At 51.4% G+C, this 17,500-nt stretch overlaps 1 protein-coding gene across 3 annotated transcripts; it reads right to left on the bottom strand.

Moving 5' to 3' along the window:
• Window positions 1–975: 975 nt before the first annotated feature.
• Window positions 976–14,752, bottom strand: LOC113583491 (forkhead box K2). Of its 3 annotated transcripts, none has more exons than XM_035525296.1 (9): window positions 13,569–14,752; window positions 7,629–7,820; window positions 6,144–6,291; window positions 5,498–5,644; window positions 4,970–5,163; window positions 4,477–4,682; window positions 3,985–4,200; window positions 3,475–3,681; window positions 976–2,538 (listed from the first exon to the last, which is right to left on the bottom strand). In XM_035525296.1, exons 1-9 carry the CDS (start codon window positions 13,862–13,864, stop codon window positions 2,348–2,350), a joined length of 1,797 nt encoding a protein of 598 aa, XP_035381189.1. In that variant the 5' UTR covers window positions 13,865–14,752; the 3' UTR covers window positions 976–2,347. The 3 variants fall into 3 exon arrangements, with proteins under 3 accessions (XP_035381189.1, XP_035381190.1, XP_035381191.1); XM_035525297.1 differs by having other exon boundaries at window positions 13,647–14,751; XM_035525298.1 differs by lacking the exon at window positions 13,569–14,752 and adding an exon at window positions 12,451–12,661.
• Between the last annotated feature and the right edge of the window lie 2,748 nt (window positions 14,753–17,500).

Genomic DNA, 17,500 nt, shown 5'->3' with positions numbered 1-17,500 from the left:
AAAGGAAAAAAACAAACACCCACTGAATTGTGTCATCTGCCCCCTGTGGCTTCTCATCTTGCCCCCAGTAAAAAAAGTAAACAGAAGCAACATAGGTTCCAGATCATTACTAAGCATCATCGAATAACACGTCCATCGCTAATCACCTCTGATTCTTTACAGGGGCTGTAGATTAATGATGAATGCTTTTAATGTCAATTGTAGACTTATTCGGTTCTGGGGAAAATTTTTGAATAAAAAAATCCACTTAAATCTTCAAGCTCTCAAATTCTAGTGCTGTCACATGTGCCGTGCATGGCGCTTGTACCCCTTCTGCACCTGAAATGACCTCGTATTACCGCAAAACACACGTCCGTAGAGCTCGTAACGCAACTCCACCGGACACCAACACGGCTGCATGCTGCTGGCCAGGTGCACCTCTCCTAGCTCGTAGACGGATACAGAAACAGCGCCTGACTACGAAGAATTACTGAGATCTTCATCAAGGGTAGGCAGATATGCCGAAACGCTTGCCTCAAGGAAGTAACCCTTCCGTCTTTGGCGGGGTGTGCCAGCATGCACACGGGCAGCACCTGCTTCAGGACGCTGAGACAGACCAAGTAGTTAGAGGAAAACCATACGCTTCATGGTCAGACTTCCTGACAATTTGCTACGAGGCTTGAAGTAGAGAACGCACCCGAGGGAGGACGGGACGTGCGCAGCAGAGACAGACAAGAGATGAATTGCGTCTAGATGTTTTTCACCCATTACTGAGAGAGCCTTTCAGGGCTAGAGGTGTCTGAACACACCACACAGGACCAATGCATGGCAAAGGAAAACACAAGCATGAAGTAGGTTTTAAATTAATTTATGCATGTGTAATATTTTTTTTATATATATATATAGTATGTATATATATATATATATTTAAAAAAAAAAAAAAGCATTTACCCACGAAGCAGAACAAACAAACAGAACATCAATCTTGTTTTTATTCCCCCCCCCCCGTCTTTCTTTAGTTTGTAACGTATACAATCTGGAAACAGACTAGACGGCTCAACTGATTGGGGAGGGACATCCTGCCTACAGCACAGCCTAAAGACGGCCAAAAAATTAAATAAAAAAACAAAAACAAACAAACAAACAAACAAAAAAAAACCCCCAGATCCAGAATAAAAGACGAATGAAATGTAGCAATAGTGGAGCAGCAGGGGTCAGGGCGGGCTCTCAGGTGGTGGGGTCCCCCAGCGTCAGGTTCATCTGGGTTCTCACAGTCAAAGGGCTCCACTCAGGATTGAGAGAAAAGAACCAGGTTGAAAACAAGCAAACAAACAAAACAACCCCCCCCCCCCCCAAACTAATCTGATATATATTCTAAAACTACACGTGTTTTAGAGAAAAACCAAACCGTCCACATATAAACGCACAGAGTTCTGATCATGTGGAGTCACTATAAAAACATCCCCCGGTCTGGGGGGTAGGACAACATGGAATCAACATTCATTCCGTTATCCTGCTGCTATTAATGAAAGATCACAGAGTACCAAACAGGGAGGAAGGGTACTCCACACATGGATGACAAAATACTGCAGACCGCTGGGAACGTGTGTGTGTGGGGGTGTTCGGCTGTTGAGTGGTAGCTGCCTAAGTTCAGGATATGGTTGAATGTATTCATCTCTTTAGTAGGCGACTGAGCCATGAACATCCCCCCTACACACACACGCACACACACGCACCTCCATACTCGCATCGGTGAGATTCTACTCCAGAAGGGTCTTCTGTCATTTGCTGACCTGGTACAGGCTGGTCCAGGTCCAACTCTGGATCAGAACCAGACGATACCACACTGGCTCTGTGGGCATCTGAGGACATCAGCACTGAGTAGGTGTGGACAAAGACTAGCAGAGGTCAGGAGAGGTCAGATCTTGCGTGCACATGCACACTTTTTTGTAGTTTGTGACAGCAACATAAAAGTCTGTTCTTCTATTCGAGACCTTCCAAACTGCAGGATAGAGTGGGTTACTGCGCAGGAACAGAGGGCCTTACGTGTGTGTGTGTGTGTGTGTGTGTGTTCAAGGTGCCCACCGCGGGCAGATGGCAGTGACTATGGACACGCCCCCTCCCCCAGGTGCCTTGTTCCTGGGTGGAACTTATTCTGATTTGGGACTTCACTTAAGAGTGAGAAGCAGTTCCGTTCAATGCAAAACAAAATATCCTGGATTTGGCACAGTGAGCAGGGTGGAGGGAGAGAGAGGGAGAGAAGGAATGTATGTATGCGAGTGTGAGACAGAAAAGCATGGCAGGAAGGCTGGAGAAGGATCAACCATAAGAGAGACACGGGTGGAGGGGGCGTGGTTTATGCTAATGCCTAGTTTGGGTTGGCAGGGGGCGTGTCTGTGCTAGGGGCGGGGGTTCCGTTGGCGGGCTGGTGCAGCCCCTCGTCTGCTTTGGGCCGTTTGCTCTGGGGGGGGTCACTGGTTCTCTCGCCATTCTGTCGCTTGGTGGGGAGAGAGGCAGAGACCGATGCATGGGCAGCCAATAGATGGAGAGGACTGGAGACTAGAGAGAGCGAGAGAGAGAGAGAGAGAGAGAGGGAGGGAGAGAGAGAGAGAGAGAGAGAGAGAGTGAGAGAGAGGGAGGGAGAGAGAGAGAGAGAGAGGGAGAGAGAGAGGGAGAGAGAGGGAGAGAGAGGGAGAGAGGGAGAGGGAGAGAGAGAGAGGGAGAGAGAGGGAGAGAGAGAGGGAGGGAGAGAGGGAGGGAGAGGGAGGGAGAGAGGGAGGGAGAGGGAGAGAGAGAGAGAGAGAGGGCATTACATCAGTCTCTGAAGGTTTTCAGTATTAAGACCACCATCCCCCTTCTTCACACTTCAGTAAACGACACACAGAAAGCAGCAAGAGTGAAAGTGCTAGAACAGAAAGAAGAGCCTCTGGATTAGCACTCCCGTAAACGCCCTGCCAAAGCTCCTCTGGCTGCGTGGCGTGTGCCCGCATACACACTGCCTCATTCACATTCTGAGACACTCCAGATTATCAGACAGATGAACTGGTTAATCTGATTACAACATGGGCTCCAGGTTTCTACAACTTTACCCCACGTTCAGTGGTCGATCGATACGGGGTTAAAACCGCTGACGCGGACATTTAGAGAGTGGGAGGCCGATATATAATGCAGTTCTCTTTTTTGGTCTGTTTTTTCCCCCCATATTATTAAATACAATAATAAAACACAAAACTGCTGAACTGAAATGACCATTTAAACACTTTATCTGCACTGCATTGCTCAATTTAAAAATAATGCCTCATCTAATAAAAAAATCCACAGGTAATGAAAAAGCAAACAAAAAGGGGGAAAATGTAATACTGATCATCTCCAAATGACGTTTAATTCCAACATCCTGAACCTTTTAAAAGCAACAGTGAGAAAATCTATTGAAATCACATTTCACGACAACAACCTCCATTCGCACCTGCCACACGCACACACATGGCGGCATACCTGAATGGGCTTGTATCGCCGTGGCAATAGGAACCACATGGGTGCCATTCTGTGTGATGGTTTTGATTGGCAGTTGATGCTGGCCCAATGGGGCTTGCTGCACTATGGTAACAGTCTGGAGGGGCGCGGCTGCCGTACTGGTCTGGACTATTCGACTGGCGGAGCCAATGGAGGTGTGGGTGACGGTAGGGATGGCCTCCACTTTCACTGGGGGGGAGGAGAGAGGGGAGTTAGACACACACACACACACACACACACACACACACACACACACACACCTGTAACGGAACATCCAGTGTGTGTGTTTGTAGCGTACGGTCAGTTAACACAAAAATGCACAGAAAACCCACTGGCCCATCACCCGAGATGATGGCGGTGATGGTGATGAAGATGAAGATGACAGCCAAGCCCCCTCAGCCACAAGCCCAACAACAAAGCTCCCAGCAGGTCAGTCGCGAGTCAGCACCGCCGCCTGAGGGCCGGCCGACCTGCTGACGCTTGCCCTCTCACCTTTGAGCTCTTCGTGTGCGCCATTCTCCTGTGGCTCGGCGGAGGCGTTGCCGGCGGTGACGGGAATCTGGTGCAATACGTGGACTGCCTGCATGAGCGTCTGGGGGCAGGAGGCGGCGGAAGAGGCGGGGCCAGCCACGTATGCCATGGGCTTCACAGACTGAGCGAGAGGTCTCTGTACGGCTATGAGCACAGGCTGACTGCTGAGAGAACAGCCTGGGACACACACACACACACACACACACACACACACACACACACACACACACACACAGGCTTAGTGCGTAGGCTAACGTGTACCTGGCGTGTTCTGTGCTAGGCAGGGTTAGCGTCTAGGCTAACGTGTACCTGGCGTGTTCTGTGCTAGGCAGGGTTAGCGTCTAGGCTAACGTGTACCTGGCGTGTTCTGTGCTAGGCAGGGTTAGCGTCTAGGCTAACGTGTACCTGGCGTGTTCTGTGCTAGGCAGGGTTAGCGTCTAGGCTAACGTGTACCTGGCGTGTTCTGTGCTAGGCGAGCCTCCTGAATGACAGCTAGCTTCGGCTGCACAGGAGCAGCAGCGGGTGCAGGTGGCGGGGCAGGGACAGGCTCCGACTCCATGGGAACGGGCGAGCCCTCGCGTGATAGGCTGTCAGGGGTCTGTCCCCCGCTGGAGTGGGCGGAGAGCACCCCTGAGTGATTCGGGGATGCTGGGGCACTTCTGCACAGCACAAGGGCAGAAAATGTACACTTGTGTTTTAAATAAAGGCCAAAGACATTTAGAGACTCCCGTACCACTGATGCTAAAGTGAATGTGCCAGTAGCACCACTGTGACCAGCCTGAAGCAGCTACGATAAAGAAGCTGGGTGTCATATCCGTAGATGACCACAAGGTGGAGCTGCAGCTCCTGATCTTGAAGCGAGACAAAAGAACTAAAAGCATTGCACCACTCCTATAAAATCCCCCAAACGCTGTCGTCTTTTCAGGCATTCTGCACGGCGGCCTACCTGGACGAGAGGGGACCTAGCGGGGTCCTGAAGCAGGGCACACCGCGGGGCCTGCGCTTCCGGAAGGCCTGCTCGATGAGCTTGCCCTCAGAGGACGGGTCTATTCTCCAGAAGGAGCCCTTCCCTGGCTCCTCCTGGGAGCGCGGCACTTTGAGAAAGTAGCGGTTTAGAGACAGATTGTGTCGGATAGAGTTCTGCTCCACACACACACACACACACACACACACAGAGAGACAGACAGACAGAGAGAGAGAGAGAGAGAGAGAGAGAGAGTCAATCTCTGACAAACTCAGGGTGTATATTTTGAACAGCTCCAACAGGGCTGGAACATTCTAGAGCTCCCAACAAATTCTAGTTGTGTGTTGCTGGTTGTAGCAGGGTCCTGACGTGGCTCCGTGCTATTCCTGCACAGGGAAGCTTGCAGAGCGCTTAACTGATGAATGAACGTGAAGAGGTGCAGGCAGAACTGTGAGCAGCTGGGCTGCGCTGGAGGCGTGTCTTAAATGTGCTGGGCGGGGCTTCTCCCACCTGCCACCCCTTGTCGGCGCTCCTGTAGTAGGGGTAGTTCTTAGTGATGTGGGTGTAGATGCCATTGAGTGTGAGCTGCTTGTCCAGGGCCAGCGTGATGGCCTGCACGATGAGCTGGGCGTACGAGTAGGGAGGCTTGGAGTCATCCTGGGGGAGGGAGGGAGAGAGGGAGGGAGAGAGAGAGAGAGAGAGAGAGAGGGTGTGTGTAAGAGAGAGAGAGAGAGAGAGAGAGAGAGAGGGTGTGTGTAAGAGAGAGAGAGAGAGAGAGAGAGAGAGAGAGAGGGTGTGTGTAAGAGAGAGAGGGAGAGAGAGAGGGTGTGTGTAAGAGAGAGAGAGAGAGAGAGAGAGAGAGAGAGAGAGAGAGAGAGAGAGAGAGAGAGGGTGTGTGTAAGAGAGAGAGGGAGAGAGAGAGGGTGTGTGTAAGAGAGAGAGAGAGAGAGAGAGAGAGAGAGGGTGTGTGTAAGAGAGAGAGGGAGAGAGAGAGAGAGAGAGAGAGAGGGTGTGTGTAAGAGAGAGAGAGAGGGTGTGTGTAAGAGAGAGAGGGAGAGAGAGGGAGAGAGAGAGAGGGCGACCATCATCGTCTCAGTGGCATGTCTCAACGTTTTATAAGGTGACTCATGGGCGGATAAGGTGGTGAGACCTTCACCTTGGGGCTGTCTCCTCCGGAGGGCTCCTTGTCGTTCTCTGACTGAGAGTTATCGTTGATGAGCTGCAGGTCTGTCGGGATGACGCGGCCCACCCTGTACCCCGAGGACCCAGCGCCCCCGGGGCTGGACGGACATGAGTTAGCCGCGCTGGAGGGAGGAGAGAGGGAGAGATCTGTTCATCGCTTGCTTGCTGGTGACCTCTTTGTGCTGTGTTCCTGACCCAGCCTGACCGGTTGTTTTTACAAAGAGGCTAGGACCCCCCCCCCCCCCCCACCCCCCCCCCCCACACACACACCTTGGGGAGGGGACATGGTAGCTCTGATGTAAAGCAGGCTGTAATTAGATCGCTATGGAAACGGAACAGGCTGTTCAATGAGAGTGGCTGGCTCACGCTACAGCAGCTTTCTGACCCCATCATGCACCCGTATGAGGGGGAGGCGGAGTCAAGCCAGCATCGCTCTGGCAAGAGGAGAGCTCTGCAGAGCTCCACCCACCTCCACAAAACTGGGCTGTGCTTTGATAAAAGCGCATGCCAGCGTGCTGTTCACAGCATAATAGGGCTCATCCCCCCCACCCCATGCGCCTCGTGATGTTTGGACCAAACTTCCCATCAGAGAAGAGAGGCCCGCTGTCTGCTGAGCAGTAGAGTGTAGGGAGGGATGGAGGGATGGAGGGAGAGAGAGAGAGAGAGAGAGAGCAGGAAGACAGAGAGAGAGAGAGAGAGAGAGAGAGACAGAGAGCTCTCTCTGTCTCCTCTTCAGTCCCTTTGCCCTCCACTGTGTGCGTTCCTTCCTCACTGCAGCTGTGCTGATTGTGACACACACACACACACACTCACACACACACACTCACTCACACACACTCACTCACACACACACACTCACACACACTCACACACACTCACACACACACACTCACACTCACACACACACACTCACACACACACACTCACACACACACACTCACACTCACACACACACACTCACACAGCTGTGGAGACCCTAAGAGCCTGTTCATGTTTTCCTCAGGGAGATGCTGCAGAGTCACATGGAGCGTTTAAAATGTCCACCCGCCACGCACACACACAACGAGTCCATTTCATTCTAGCACTACCCAGGATGTGTGAAAAATCATTTTTACTTCGGTACAGAGTTTAGTTACAATTTAGCTTCAACATTTGACACTTTTATACTTTTCAAGACACCTGCCTATATATGCATCCTAGTGTTGCACAATACATCACTTCAGTAGTATCACAATACTGGGCTCGGCAATACCACCGTATGCAAAGACGCACTGTAGCAAATGTTTTAATGTTTAATGTTGTAATGTATTCTGTGAACTCTCTGTGGGCATTTTGTCAAATCCAGATGTGCCCATGATCTGTCAGACACCGTCACACAGGTAAAACACTTCTCAAACATACTGCAGTTCCTGCTGTGTCGCACCAGGATCAGCACTGACGTGTGCGCGCGGGCGCGTACCTGATGGTTCCTGTGGGGGAGGGTAGGGGACTCATGAGGTGAGCGATGTTGTCAGGGATGTTGATTGACAGCGGGGAGATCTGGGGCTGCACCGCCTTCACCGGAGACTCCGCCTCCTGCTTGTCCGTCTTGACGTGGGCGAGCGCGGTGAAGGTGATCTTGATACTGGTGCTGGGAAACCGAAACGTGCACCTGCGGGAGGAAACACGCTCCACGTTACGGCTGGGTGCGGACCGGCAGGGCAACCGGCATTGCTATCTACCACGGCAAAAATTCCCAAAAGCCAATGTGCGGGCACCAGTAGCTCTGAAACATGGAGATAAAAGCTGAAACGTGGATCGTTTCCAAACAGGTGCCTGTACAGCGGTTTAAGCAGGAAGTGTCCCTCAGACATCACCGTGGAGATAGACCGCCTTGACAAACAGCAGGTAGAGTGACCATGGCACCACAGTTACGCAATGCCTTCCGCTCAGGGAGTTGTCGGCGGCCTTAGCCCTAGATCTTCTAGATCTTCCCCGACATCCATCTACGCCCAGAAAAGGCAGATCTGGTGGAAACGTGCCATCATGCGAAACGTGACTCACTACACGGGTAAGCCCATCAGTCCTCTCGTGACCCGCTCAGCGAGACAGCGTGAGGATTCCACACAACTCCAGGCTCCAGCTCCTCAGGTAAACAACTAGGCAGGGCTTCACCCACCGAAGCTCCATCCCCTAGAAGTCTGAGGCGCATACGAGTTCTGGGCCCTCATGGGACCCGGGCGGCTGGAAACGTTAGGGGAGGGAACCGAATCTTTTCAAACCGTGGCCTGAATCTGCCTCCCATTTCCAAAGCTATCATATTAATAAATGAACTAGCTAACAAATAAGAGACACTTGGAGCAGTGTGCCAGCCAACTGGGGGATTAATTTGATGGTGGTATTGGTGGAAGGCTACTAAAGTCTTCCCACTGCTCTGTGCATACAGCACATACTATACAGATGGCTTGGGTAAGCGAGCACTGGAGGGAGGAACTGTGTGTGTGTGTGTTAAAATTAATCATGACCTGATACGCTTTTACTCATTTCTGATCACAAAGAGACCGAAGTAAACACCCCTCCCCAGAGCAGAAGTAGCCAATAGAAACACAGATCTGAGGCCAAGAAAGAACACGGCACTACCAGAGAGATAGCCGATAATGCCAGACCTACACTGATGTACACTAGCTCCTCTCGCTCTGGGTGGGGAGACCACGCCCTGCCACGCCCACCCCTGCATACACCAGACAGACCCGAGTACAGGAGCCAGGACTACCACTACCTAGGGTGCCAAAGCCTGGCATGGACACCACACATACGCTCACACAAGGCAGGAAAGAGCTAAAGCAGATGAGAGAATGTGATTACAGCACTAACCTTGCCTGTGTGTCTGCCTCCCTCTGTCTTGGCCCAGAGGCAGACGGTACTGGACACCTGGCTGGCCATCTGTCCTGTTCTACACAGCACACACCTGTCACTCATCTGAAGACTAGACCTGTGCAAATCAGGACTGTGCACAGAGGGAAACGCAGGGACGTGCAGGCGGGCCGTTTTTGCAGTTGGCACTTGATGTTTGTGTGTATGAAGAGAAAAGGAGCAACTTGAATAACTGAACAAGTCCAAACATGGATCTTGCACAGAAAACCAAGACACACCCAAAAACCCAGCAACCACCACAACCCTGCCATTGTCATGGTAACAGGCTGAAGGTGGTTCTTCCGTCTTCCAATGTCACACCTAATATGAAGGCACTGACTTTAGCCTACACACACACACACACACACTCACACACACACACACACGCGCATGGAGCAGGTCTGCAGACAAGTGCTGATTTTTGCCTGCTTTTCAAGGCAGACATTGTGTGTGTTGTGCTGCCCTGGCGACCACGAGACTCTCTTTAGCAAAGGAATGCATGACCTCCCTAATGCTACATTCTTCCCCGTAGGTGGTGTGTGTGAAAGAGTGTGATTACAGCAAGCGTGTAAACACGGAGCCTTGCCCCAGCACGCTCACACACACACACACACACACCTACCCCAAATAAGCCCATGTTCTACCAATACGTTCAACAATAACGCTCAAGTTTCAACAGGTGTATGTGTTCTGAACCCCTTAAAAACCCCACAACACTAATGTCAAAAAAGCTCAACATCTGTTTTACACAAAAATTTTCTGGAACTAAACAAAACAGTCATCCCAAAAAAATCCATTAAACGAGCATCTGATTTGCCAACAGCCTGGTCATTCTGGAAACACTGACTAAATCCCTGGTCATTCTGGAAACACTGACTAAATCCCTGGTCATTCTGGAAACACTGACTAAATCCCTGGTCATTCTGGAAACACTGACTAAATCCCTGGTCACTGAGCATATGTTGGTAATTACGGCATTGCTGCTCCTAGGCATGTGCGGGCCAGAAACCATGGAAACCACAGACACCATGGAAACCATTGAAGCCGGAGCTCCAGCACTATTGTAGCTGCACAGCTTTTCACTCTGAGTGCACATTCTCTCCTGTCCAAGGAGGCCTGGCAACACACACACACACACACACACACACACACACACACACACACACACACACACACACACACACACACACTCCACCTTCTGAAGGGGGGGAGAGAGAGAGAAGGAGGGGGAAGAGCAGAAGGTTTCAGAGGGCCACGTACAGTTGCCATGAGACAGAGATGTGGGAAAACGGAGAGGCTTCAGAATGAACTTCAGAACGGTGGACCGTTGACGATTCCCAGACTGTCTAGATTTGACTTCAGATTCCCAGATTTCCCACATGTCCACATTGGACTTCACACCTGCTGAACGGCCATGTCTTCATGAGTCAGACAGAGCCCAGCTTGGGACTCAAAACACTGATTCATGGTCTCTCCCCTAAACTTTATTGCTTTATGGACAGGACGGGTCTGGACAATTGCCCCAAAAAGACCAGTAGCTTGGGCTAGAAGCAAACATCCCCCCAGCCATTCTAAAAAGACGTCTGCATGACAATAAGTACCATCTCTGTCCCATCTGTGCCTATACCACAGAAGCATAGCAATACCATGCAACACCATTAAACACTCACTCAGTCCAAACTCTGACGAGCGCATACACTTCCAAACCCAGATATTAGACCAATCCAAAACCAGTGGTCTTAGCAGCAACTACGCATACTCTGGGATCCCTGCTGTGCACCTCTGTAGGTAGGGTCCTACCAAATTAACCGTTAACCATGAAACCAACCTTCTGCTCGTAACTGGGTCAAAACTGAACATCACGCATCTAGCTAGCGAGTAGCATAGCATTGCGCGTTTCTGACCTGCACATCTGATTTCTGACGTGGACTTAAATTGAATTAACAGTGACATTCCTGGCTGTGAAAAAAAACCCTGACTATCAAATTCTGTGACACGCAGAGAGCCGTGACAAAACCTAGACCAGAGTTCTCACCTTATTGAGAGAACGAAACCCAACACCGTCTCCTGGTGATCAGTGAGGGAGAATGAAACCCAACACCGTCTCCTGGTGTTCAGTGAGGGAGAACGAAACCCAACACCGTCTCCTGGTGTTCAGTGAGAGAATGAAACCCAACACTGTCTCCTGGTGTTCAGTGCTTACCACTCAGCCATTAGGGCAGGTTGTTAGCATAGCATGGCAGGCTAGCTTAGTTAAGATCCTAGCAATGTAGCCAGCAAGTGTTATTTAATAAATGTAGAATCTGTCTTCTAAAACCCCTGAAATCCATCATTTTTGAGAAATGAGGTCCATTAAAATGAACCAGTTTCCCCTGTGAGCTCGGCAGGGCTGTAACTGCACCACTGACTAAACAAAGGCAAAGCTAACAGGGACTTGTGGTTTACAAGCCTGGACTTCCTGTTTGACCTCTTCCGTGTCTACATTACTTACACACACACACACACACACACACACACACACACACACACACACACACACACACACACACACACACACACACACACACACACACACACACACGTGCATGTGTGCGAGCGAGAGAAAGAGACTGACAGAGTCTCCAGTGGCCACACCCCCATTCTCCCCACCAGGAAGAAATGAACTATGCTCCTGCCACACCTACTTCCTGGTTTTCCTTTGATGGCAGGTACCATTGTCTCATGCCAGGGGGAGGTGCCTTTGTTTAACAACCAATGAGCCCTCAGGATTAAAACCAAAAACAATGGGAGACCTTACAGTGACCTTATACTCTGAGGCCATTCAACAGATTCAGTCAGCAGTATTTTGCTGTATAATGGAAAACGTGTCCCCATGCTTTAAGGATCGGGAGAAACGTTCCGTTCTAATGCAGCACTAGAGCAGTGGGTCTTCCACCGACATTGCTACACATCACACGGGGCAATTGCAGCTTTACAGTAGCGTGCACACGCGTCTGTAACCAGAGAACCAAAGCGCGGTTTCTGAAATCACACCTCAGGAACCAGACCAACATCTGCACGCTGACAGAAGAGGAGGGGTGAAGGATGACTCTCGGAACAGCCTGCTCTCCGCCCTTACGTAAGCCAACCCCCAAAATGCCAGACCACATTATGATACCTAGAGGCACAAAGGCTGCAGGTGGAGTATGACCACAGCAAACAAACAAAAAGGGTCAAACAAATAAACAAAGCCCGCAAAGCTCTTAGAACACGGGAACGTGCAGAGAGATACATGTCCAGCCCAGAGGCCCACGGGACTGGAGCTAGCCACAACCCGTGACCACCGATCCAGTTCACCGAGCAGATATCTGAGCAGCTAATACACCGGAAGGTTCCATGGCCTTCCTTACCCGTGCTGGAGAAGCAGAAACATACAGGAGAGCGCGAGAGCCATGATTAAACACTCTTCAGTCGCAAACACTCTGTGCGATCCAGTAACCCGACAGTCACGGCGCCGTGCGGATCCGAGCAGGGACCAGCTCATCTGAAACCCACCCTCACACGCCAGTCTCTGGCAGACTACGCTCACGGCTCGTAACAAACATGTTTGTTGTCCCTGGTGTTTAGTGCGAAGTTGAGCAATTCTCTAATAAAAACACCAGGAGAGGAGACGGTGTGTCCCGAACCCTGAGCCAGGGCCGCGTGCCTGATTTGACCCTGGTGGTGTTTTCTTTGTGCTTTCCAAGGCCTCCAGACTCAGTCAAACGGCGTGTTTATGCACACCGCACCGCTGACCTTTGTTGGCGCTTGGAGGACACGCCTGTGCCTTTGGCTCTTACATCCTAAAAGTGGCCAAACTTGCGCCACCTGGACGATAATAATTACACACACGGGCAGCCGCCACAGTGCAACGCCTACAGCCGAGAACACCTTCCACTCTTCTCTCCGCTTCGGAAAACGGAACAGTTCCCGACGGGTGGCAGGCTGCTGTTACCCGGGTGACCACACACAGCCGGGCTCTCGGTCTCTCCCTAAGGTGGCTGCAGGGCGCGAGCTGTTTTCTGTTTGGCTATTTGGGTCATCCCATAAACAAAAGCACAGCGTGGGATTCCACGCGCTTAACGACGGCTGAGACCAAACTCGCGTTTTACGTTAATCACGAGCTCCTCTACTGTAAACGTGCATCTGCCATTGCCGTGTCCGCCGGAGTGAACGCACGTGGCCAGCTCACGCGATTCATTAGCCTAAAAACTGCACCGCAAACATGGCCAACCGCGAGACTGATCGCGCTGCGTGGAGAGGAGCTAAGCTCGGCGCACGTGGCAGGGTCGCGAGCCGGAGCGTGCTGACGGGAGAGATTGCCGCGCGACGTCGGCGGACTGCACCTCCGCGTCTGCTTTCACAGTGAAACGCGGTCGGGGCTCGCGAGATGCCTCGCGGCTGCATGGCGTCCCACGAGAAAGCAGCAGCACGTGCTCCAAAACAACAACAACAACAACAAGAACGGCAGGGCATGCGGCGGACTCACTCTCGCGGTAGCTGCAGCGGGGGGGCGCCTCGCCGCAGAAACACCCCGTCCACGAACACCCCGTTCTTCCCCACGCACCGCAGGTAGAAGTCCCCCCCGCGCGCCGCGTCCTCCCCCGCCGTGAAGATCTCGAGGTGTCTCCGCGAGATGAAGCTCGAGTGGCCCATGCTCACGTCCACGGAGCCCTGCGACGAGTTCCGGCCGACGGTCACCGCGCGCTTCTTCATTAGGTACTCGAACTCGCGGCCCTCGAGCCGCGCGACCGCCGGCCCGGACAGCGCGCTCACCACCGCCATGTTAAGGGAGAGCGCGGGCGACTCTCAGATGCCTCGCGAAGAAAGACAAAGGGTGTCCGCGTGGGAACGTTAACCGGTGTCTCTGGAGGTAAAAAAAAAAAAAAAGTAAGAAAGACATCCAAAACGAAACGGAGAAATCTGGACGGGGCGAACGTGCCAGATCACGGACAGCGGCTAGACCCACCGCCGCGACACGGAGAAAGGGAAGGAGAACCAGCCAATCACGCGTCGCCAGGGGCGGGGCCTGGTGGGACTGACGTCTCGTCTGTCCACTCAGAAGCGAAAGTGGTGATGCGGTAATGCCACGAGCACCAGTAGCGCGAGCGAACTGGGGCGACGGGCGGCGTGAAGGTCGGTTGCCCTGTACGTCAACACGCGCGCGCATTCATGAAAATGGGGAACCGGATTTCACCTCACGCGAGGAACTGATCGTAACTTGCACTAAATGCGCAGACGGCACATAAACGTTAACACGCGTTTCGGGTCCTGTTGCTCTGACATTAAGGTTTTCTAGTTGCCTGAATAAACTGTTAGTTGTGTTCTCACTTTTCTGACTAAATGTTCAGTACTGTCAATCCCCCCCAGATGTAAGATAAATGTCATGTTTGCGCCGTGTGCAGCCTCTGTTGTGTTTCTGCTCTTGCAGAAAGTTCACTCCGCGTTTCCCTCTCAGCTCTGTGCAGCAGCTGGAGCTCCTTCCCCCGCGCGCTCAGTTCTCGCATTCGCTCGTGGACGTCGTGAATTCTAACGTTAATTCTAACGTTATTCTTTATTCGACCAAACCTGTTTTGGATCGTGAGAAGCGGGTGTTTAAAAAATAAAAAAATTAAAACATTTAAAAAAAGGAGGGGGGGAATGCGCGTGCTTCGACTGTGTGGGCTCTTCGGCGGTGACGTCATCCAGTCGCTCTGGCGCGCGCGTCCCTCCCTGGTTGTTTGTAAACACTGGGACGCTCGCGGGTGGTGGGGGGGGGGGGGGGGGGGCGTGTGTACGCGTTCACACCCAGTAGCGATCGGTTAGTGCGCGATGACTGACGAGCCGCACAGCTTCACGGGCCTCAGCAAACACATCCGCTTTAACGGTGAAGAGCAGCGTAATGCCGTGGAAAGCAGGGCGTGCACGGCACGTGTCTGCGGCTGAGGTAGCCGCTTCAGCCAGAATGCGGACTGCACTACCGCCACTAGAGGGCGCTGTTAGGTAGCGATTTGGGTGCGCTGGCCCTGCCCGCGGTTTCTGTATGTAGTACAAACTCTTTGTATTTGTGCATTAAACCTCTTGTCGGCTATTGTGTGCCTTTGATAGAGGTACTTTTTATTCATACTTTCCATACTTTTAACGTTTTGTAAATGTAAAACAAGCGTTTGCTATTTTCCTTCATTTTTCCATGGGGTTTCTAGCATTTTCTACACTCAGAATCCTGCAGAGCGCAACGTTCTTGGTTATTAAAGTTTAAAATAAATTTTGCTGCTCCAGGATGGATGGCTCATAATCACATCAGAAAGCTTTCACTTGTATTCTCTGAAAGCCTGTCTGAGTGCATGGTGAAGACTAGACCCATGGAACCACCCCAGCCAGACTCTAGACCTTTGTTCAGGATTATCTCTCACACACACACACACACACACACACACACAACTTATAATATCTTAATATATATTCTTCCCTGGTTTGAGTTTTGTATAGCCTTCAGGCTTGAACCGACTGTAATAAGAATTTCTGGTTCAGTATCTGGTTCTGTGGGTGGTAAATTAAATTAAAGTGAATCGGCTCCATTTAGAAGGCAGACGCTGCCAACCACAAGTGCTGAGTACAAAACACCCAATACAGCATCTGTTCCTCAGGGGCATGGAAAGAGTGTGTGTGTGTGTTTGTGTGGAGACAGAAAGCAAGAATGAATAAAACTGATGAGAGATTACCCAGGAGGAGGAAAGGAGAGAGATGAACTCCAGTAAGAGTGAGGTTGGTCCACACTGAGGTGGTCAGGCCCGATGTTAGCGAGCCTCTGTCCTGTGACTGCAGGCGTACCTGAAGCACTTCATTACCCAGGACTTTATAAACACTCCATCTCACACACACACACACACACACACACACACACACACACACACACACACACACACACACAGAGAGAGACATGACCTATGATAAAGATTACAGTACAGAAGAGAAAGCGCCCTAAATGCAATTCCATATGTGGTGATGTCTTTAGGAATGTCCACTGCAGGCCTCTGCCCTGCGGTCGCTAAGGTAGGTTAGATCCCTGCGTGATTACGTGCCTGTGGATGAACAGAGCGCAGCGAACACACCTGCGTATGCACTGGACCAGCAAGTCAGGCTGGTTTTCAATGGAATCTCAACATTGTTCTAGAACAGGCAAAACGTCAGCATTCGTCACGCATCTGAACCTTTCATGCTGGGGCCATAACTTGGGAGATCGTGCCATCATCAACAATCAGACATTTATTTGTCATTTTTTTCAGACACAACAGTGGCTCCATCTTTGGCACAATTCTGCTTCAGTGTCTGATCAAACACCCTATGACAAAGTGCTCAGACTCAGACTCGTGATCAGACTCTTGAGAGATTAAGGTCGTGTTCAGTCACAGTCTCCAGTAAATATCCTCATTCAGGTTTTGAGGTGCTTAAACAGTGACCTAAACCCGTGAAAACATCATACAGACAAGTGATATACATTTTTAAGTCATCGTTTTTTCTTTCGAAACAGCGTAAACAGTCCGACATGCACTGCAGTCATCATGGATACCTTCAAAGGCCATGTTTATGAAGTAGAATAAATGTAGAATAAATGTGAAGCAAGTCTGTGTGAGTGAACCCAGCTCAGCTCACCATGGCTATGTCGCTATGCTGTGAAGAGCTCCCCAGGGCCACTACCACTCAGGTCAGTCTCTGTGCTCTCTCTGGGTTCCACTCTGTGTGTCCCGGGCCCTGGGTCCCCCCGTTCCTCTCAGAGGGTCTCACTGGGACATTAGCTCCTGGTACGGAATGGTGACATTCCCCAGGTACCAGAATATCCAGAAGACCAGGCTGAGGAAGATGATGATGGGCCCGGAGATGATGAAGAGGTCCCAGAAGCTGAGTGGCATGAAGATACCCAGGAGGAAGAGGATGAGCCCCACAGCGTCGAACACGATAGCGAGTAAGAAGAACCCAAAGCATCGGCCCACGAAGGCACGGCAGTCCATCGCCGTGGGAGACCAGTCCAGCACGTGCCGCTCAGAGAGGAAAGACTTGATTGTCTGGCGAACGTCCTGCAGTCAGCCAGGGGGCGGGGCCACACGCTGACATGACGGGTTTGGCGGCTCCTGGGCTCTTGGCTGAGCAGCATAGGACACACCCTCTTTCTCTCCAGAGCTGCCTGCCTCATGACCCATGGGGCCACAAGCAAGCCGGCTGGGCTGGGGGAGGAGTCAGGGCTGGGGGAGGAGTCAGGGAGGCGGTCTCCGTGAATTATCTCACTGATGGTCTTACTCCATGCATTGCTGCAACGTCGTCATTACAGACAGACCGTGTCGTATCCGTAGCTGGTAAACTGATTTGGGCAGACTACGGTGTGAGAAGCTTATTAGGGTAAACAAATTATTATTAGAGTAAACAAATCACAGCTGCTGTTCATCA

Source organism: Electrophorus electricus, chromosome 4 (genome assembly GCF_013358815.1).
Source record: "Electrophorus electricus isolate fEleEle1 chromosome 4, fEleEle1.pri, whole genome shotgun sequence".
In the NCBI taxonomy this organism is placed as follows: Eukaryota; Metazoa; Chordata; class Actinopteri; order Gymnotiformes; family Gymnotidae; genus Electrophorus; species Electrophorus electricus.
Note: the sequence above shows the minus strand (reverse complement) of the source record. Positions and strands in the feature narration are given on the sequence as shown.

Coding starts and splice junctions, on each gene's coding strand:
- LOC113583491 (XM_035525296.1), bottom strand. CDS start 13,864: ATGGCGGTGGTGAGCGCGCTGTCCGGGCCGGCGGTCGCGCGGCTCGAG. Junction 7,821..13,568: donor CCGCTGCAGCTACCGCGAGA/GTGAGTCCGCCG, acceptor TTCCTCCCGCAG/GTGCACGTTTCGGTTTCCCA. Junction 3,682..3,984: donor CGCACACGAAGAGCTCAAAG/GTGAGAGGGCAA, acceptor CCTCCCCCCCAG/TGAAAGTGGAGGCCATCCCT.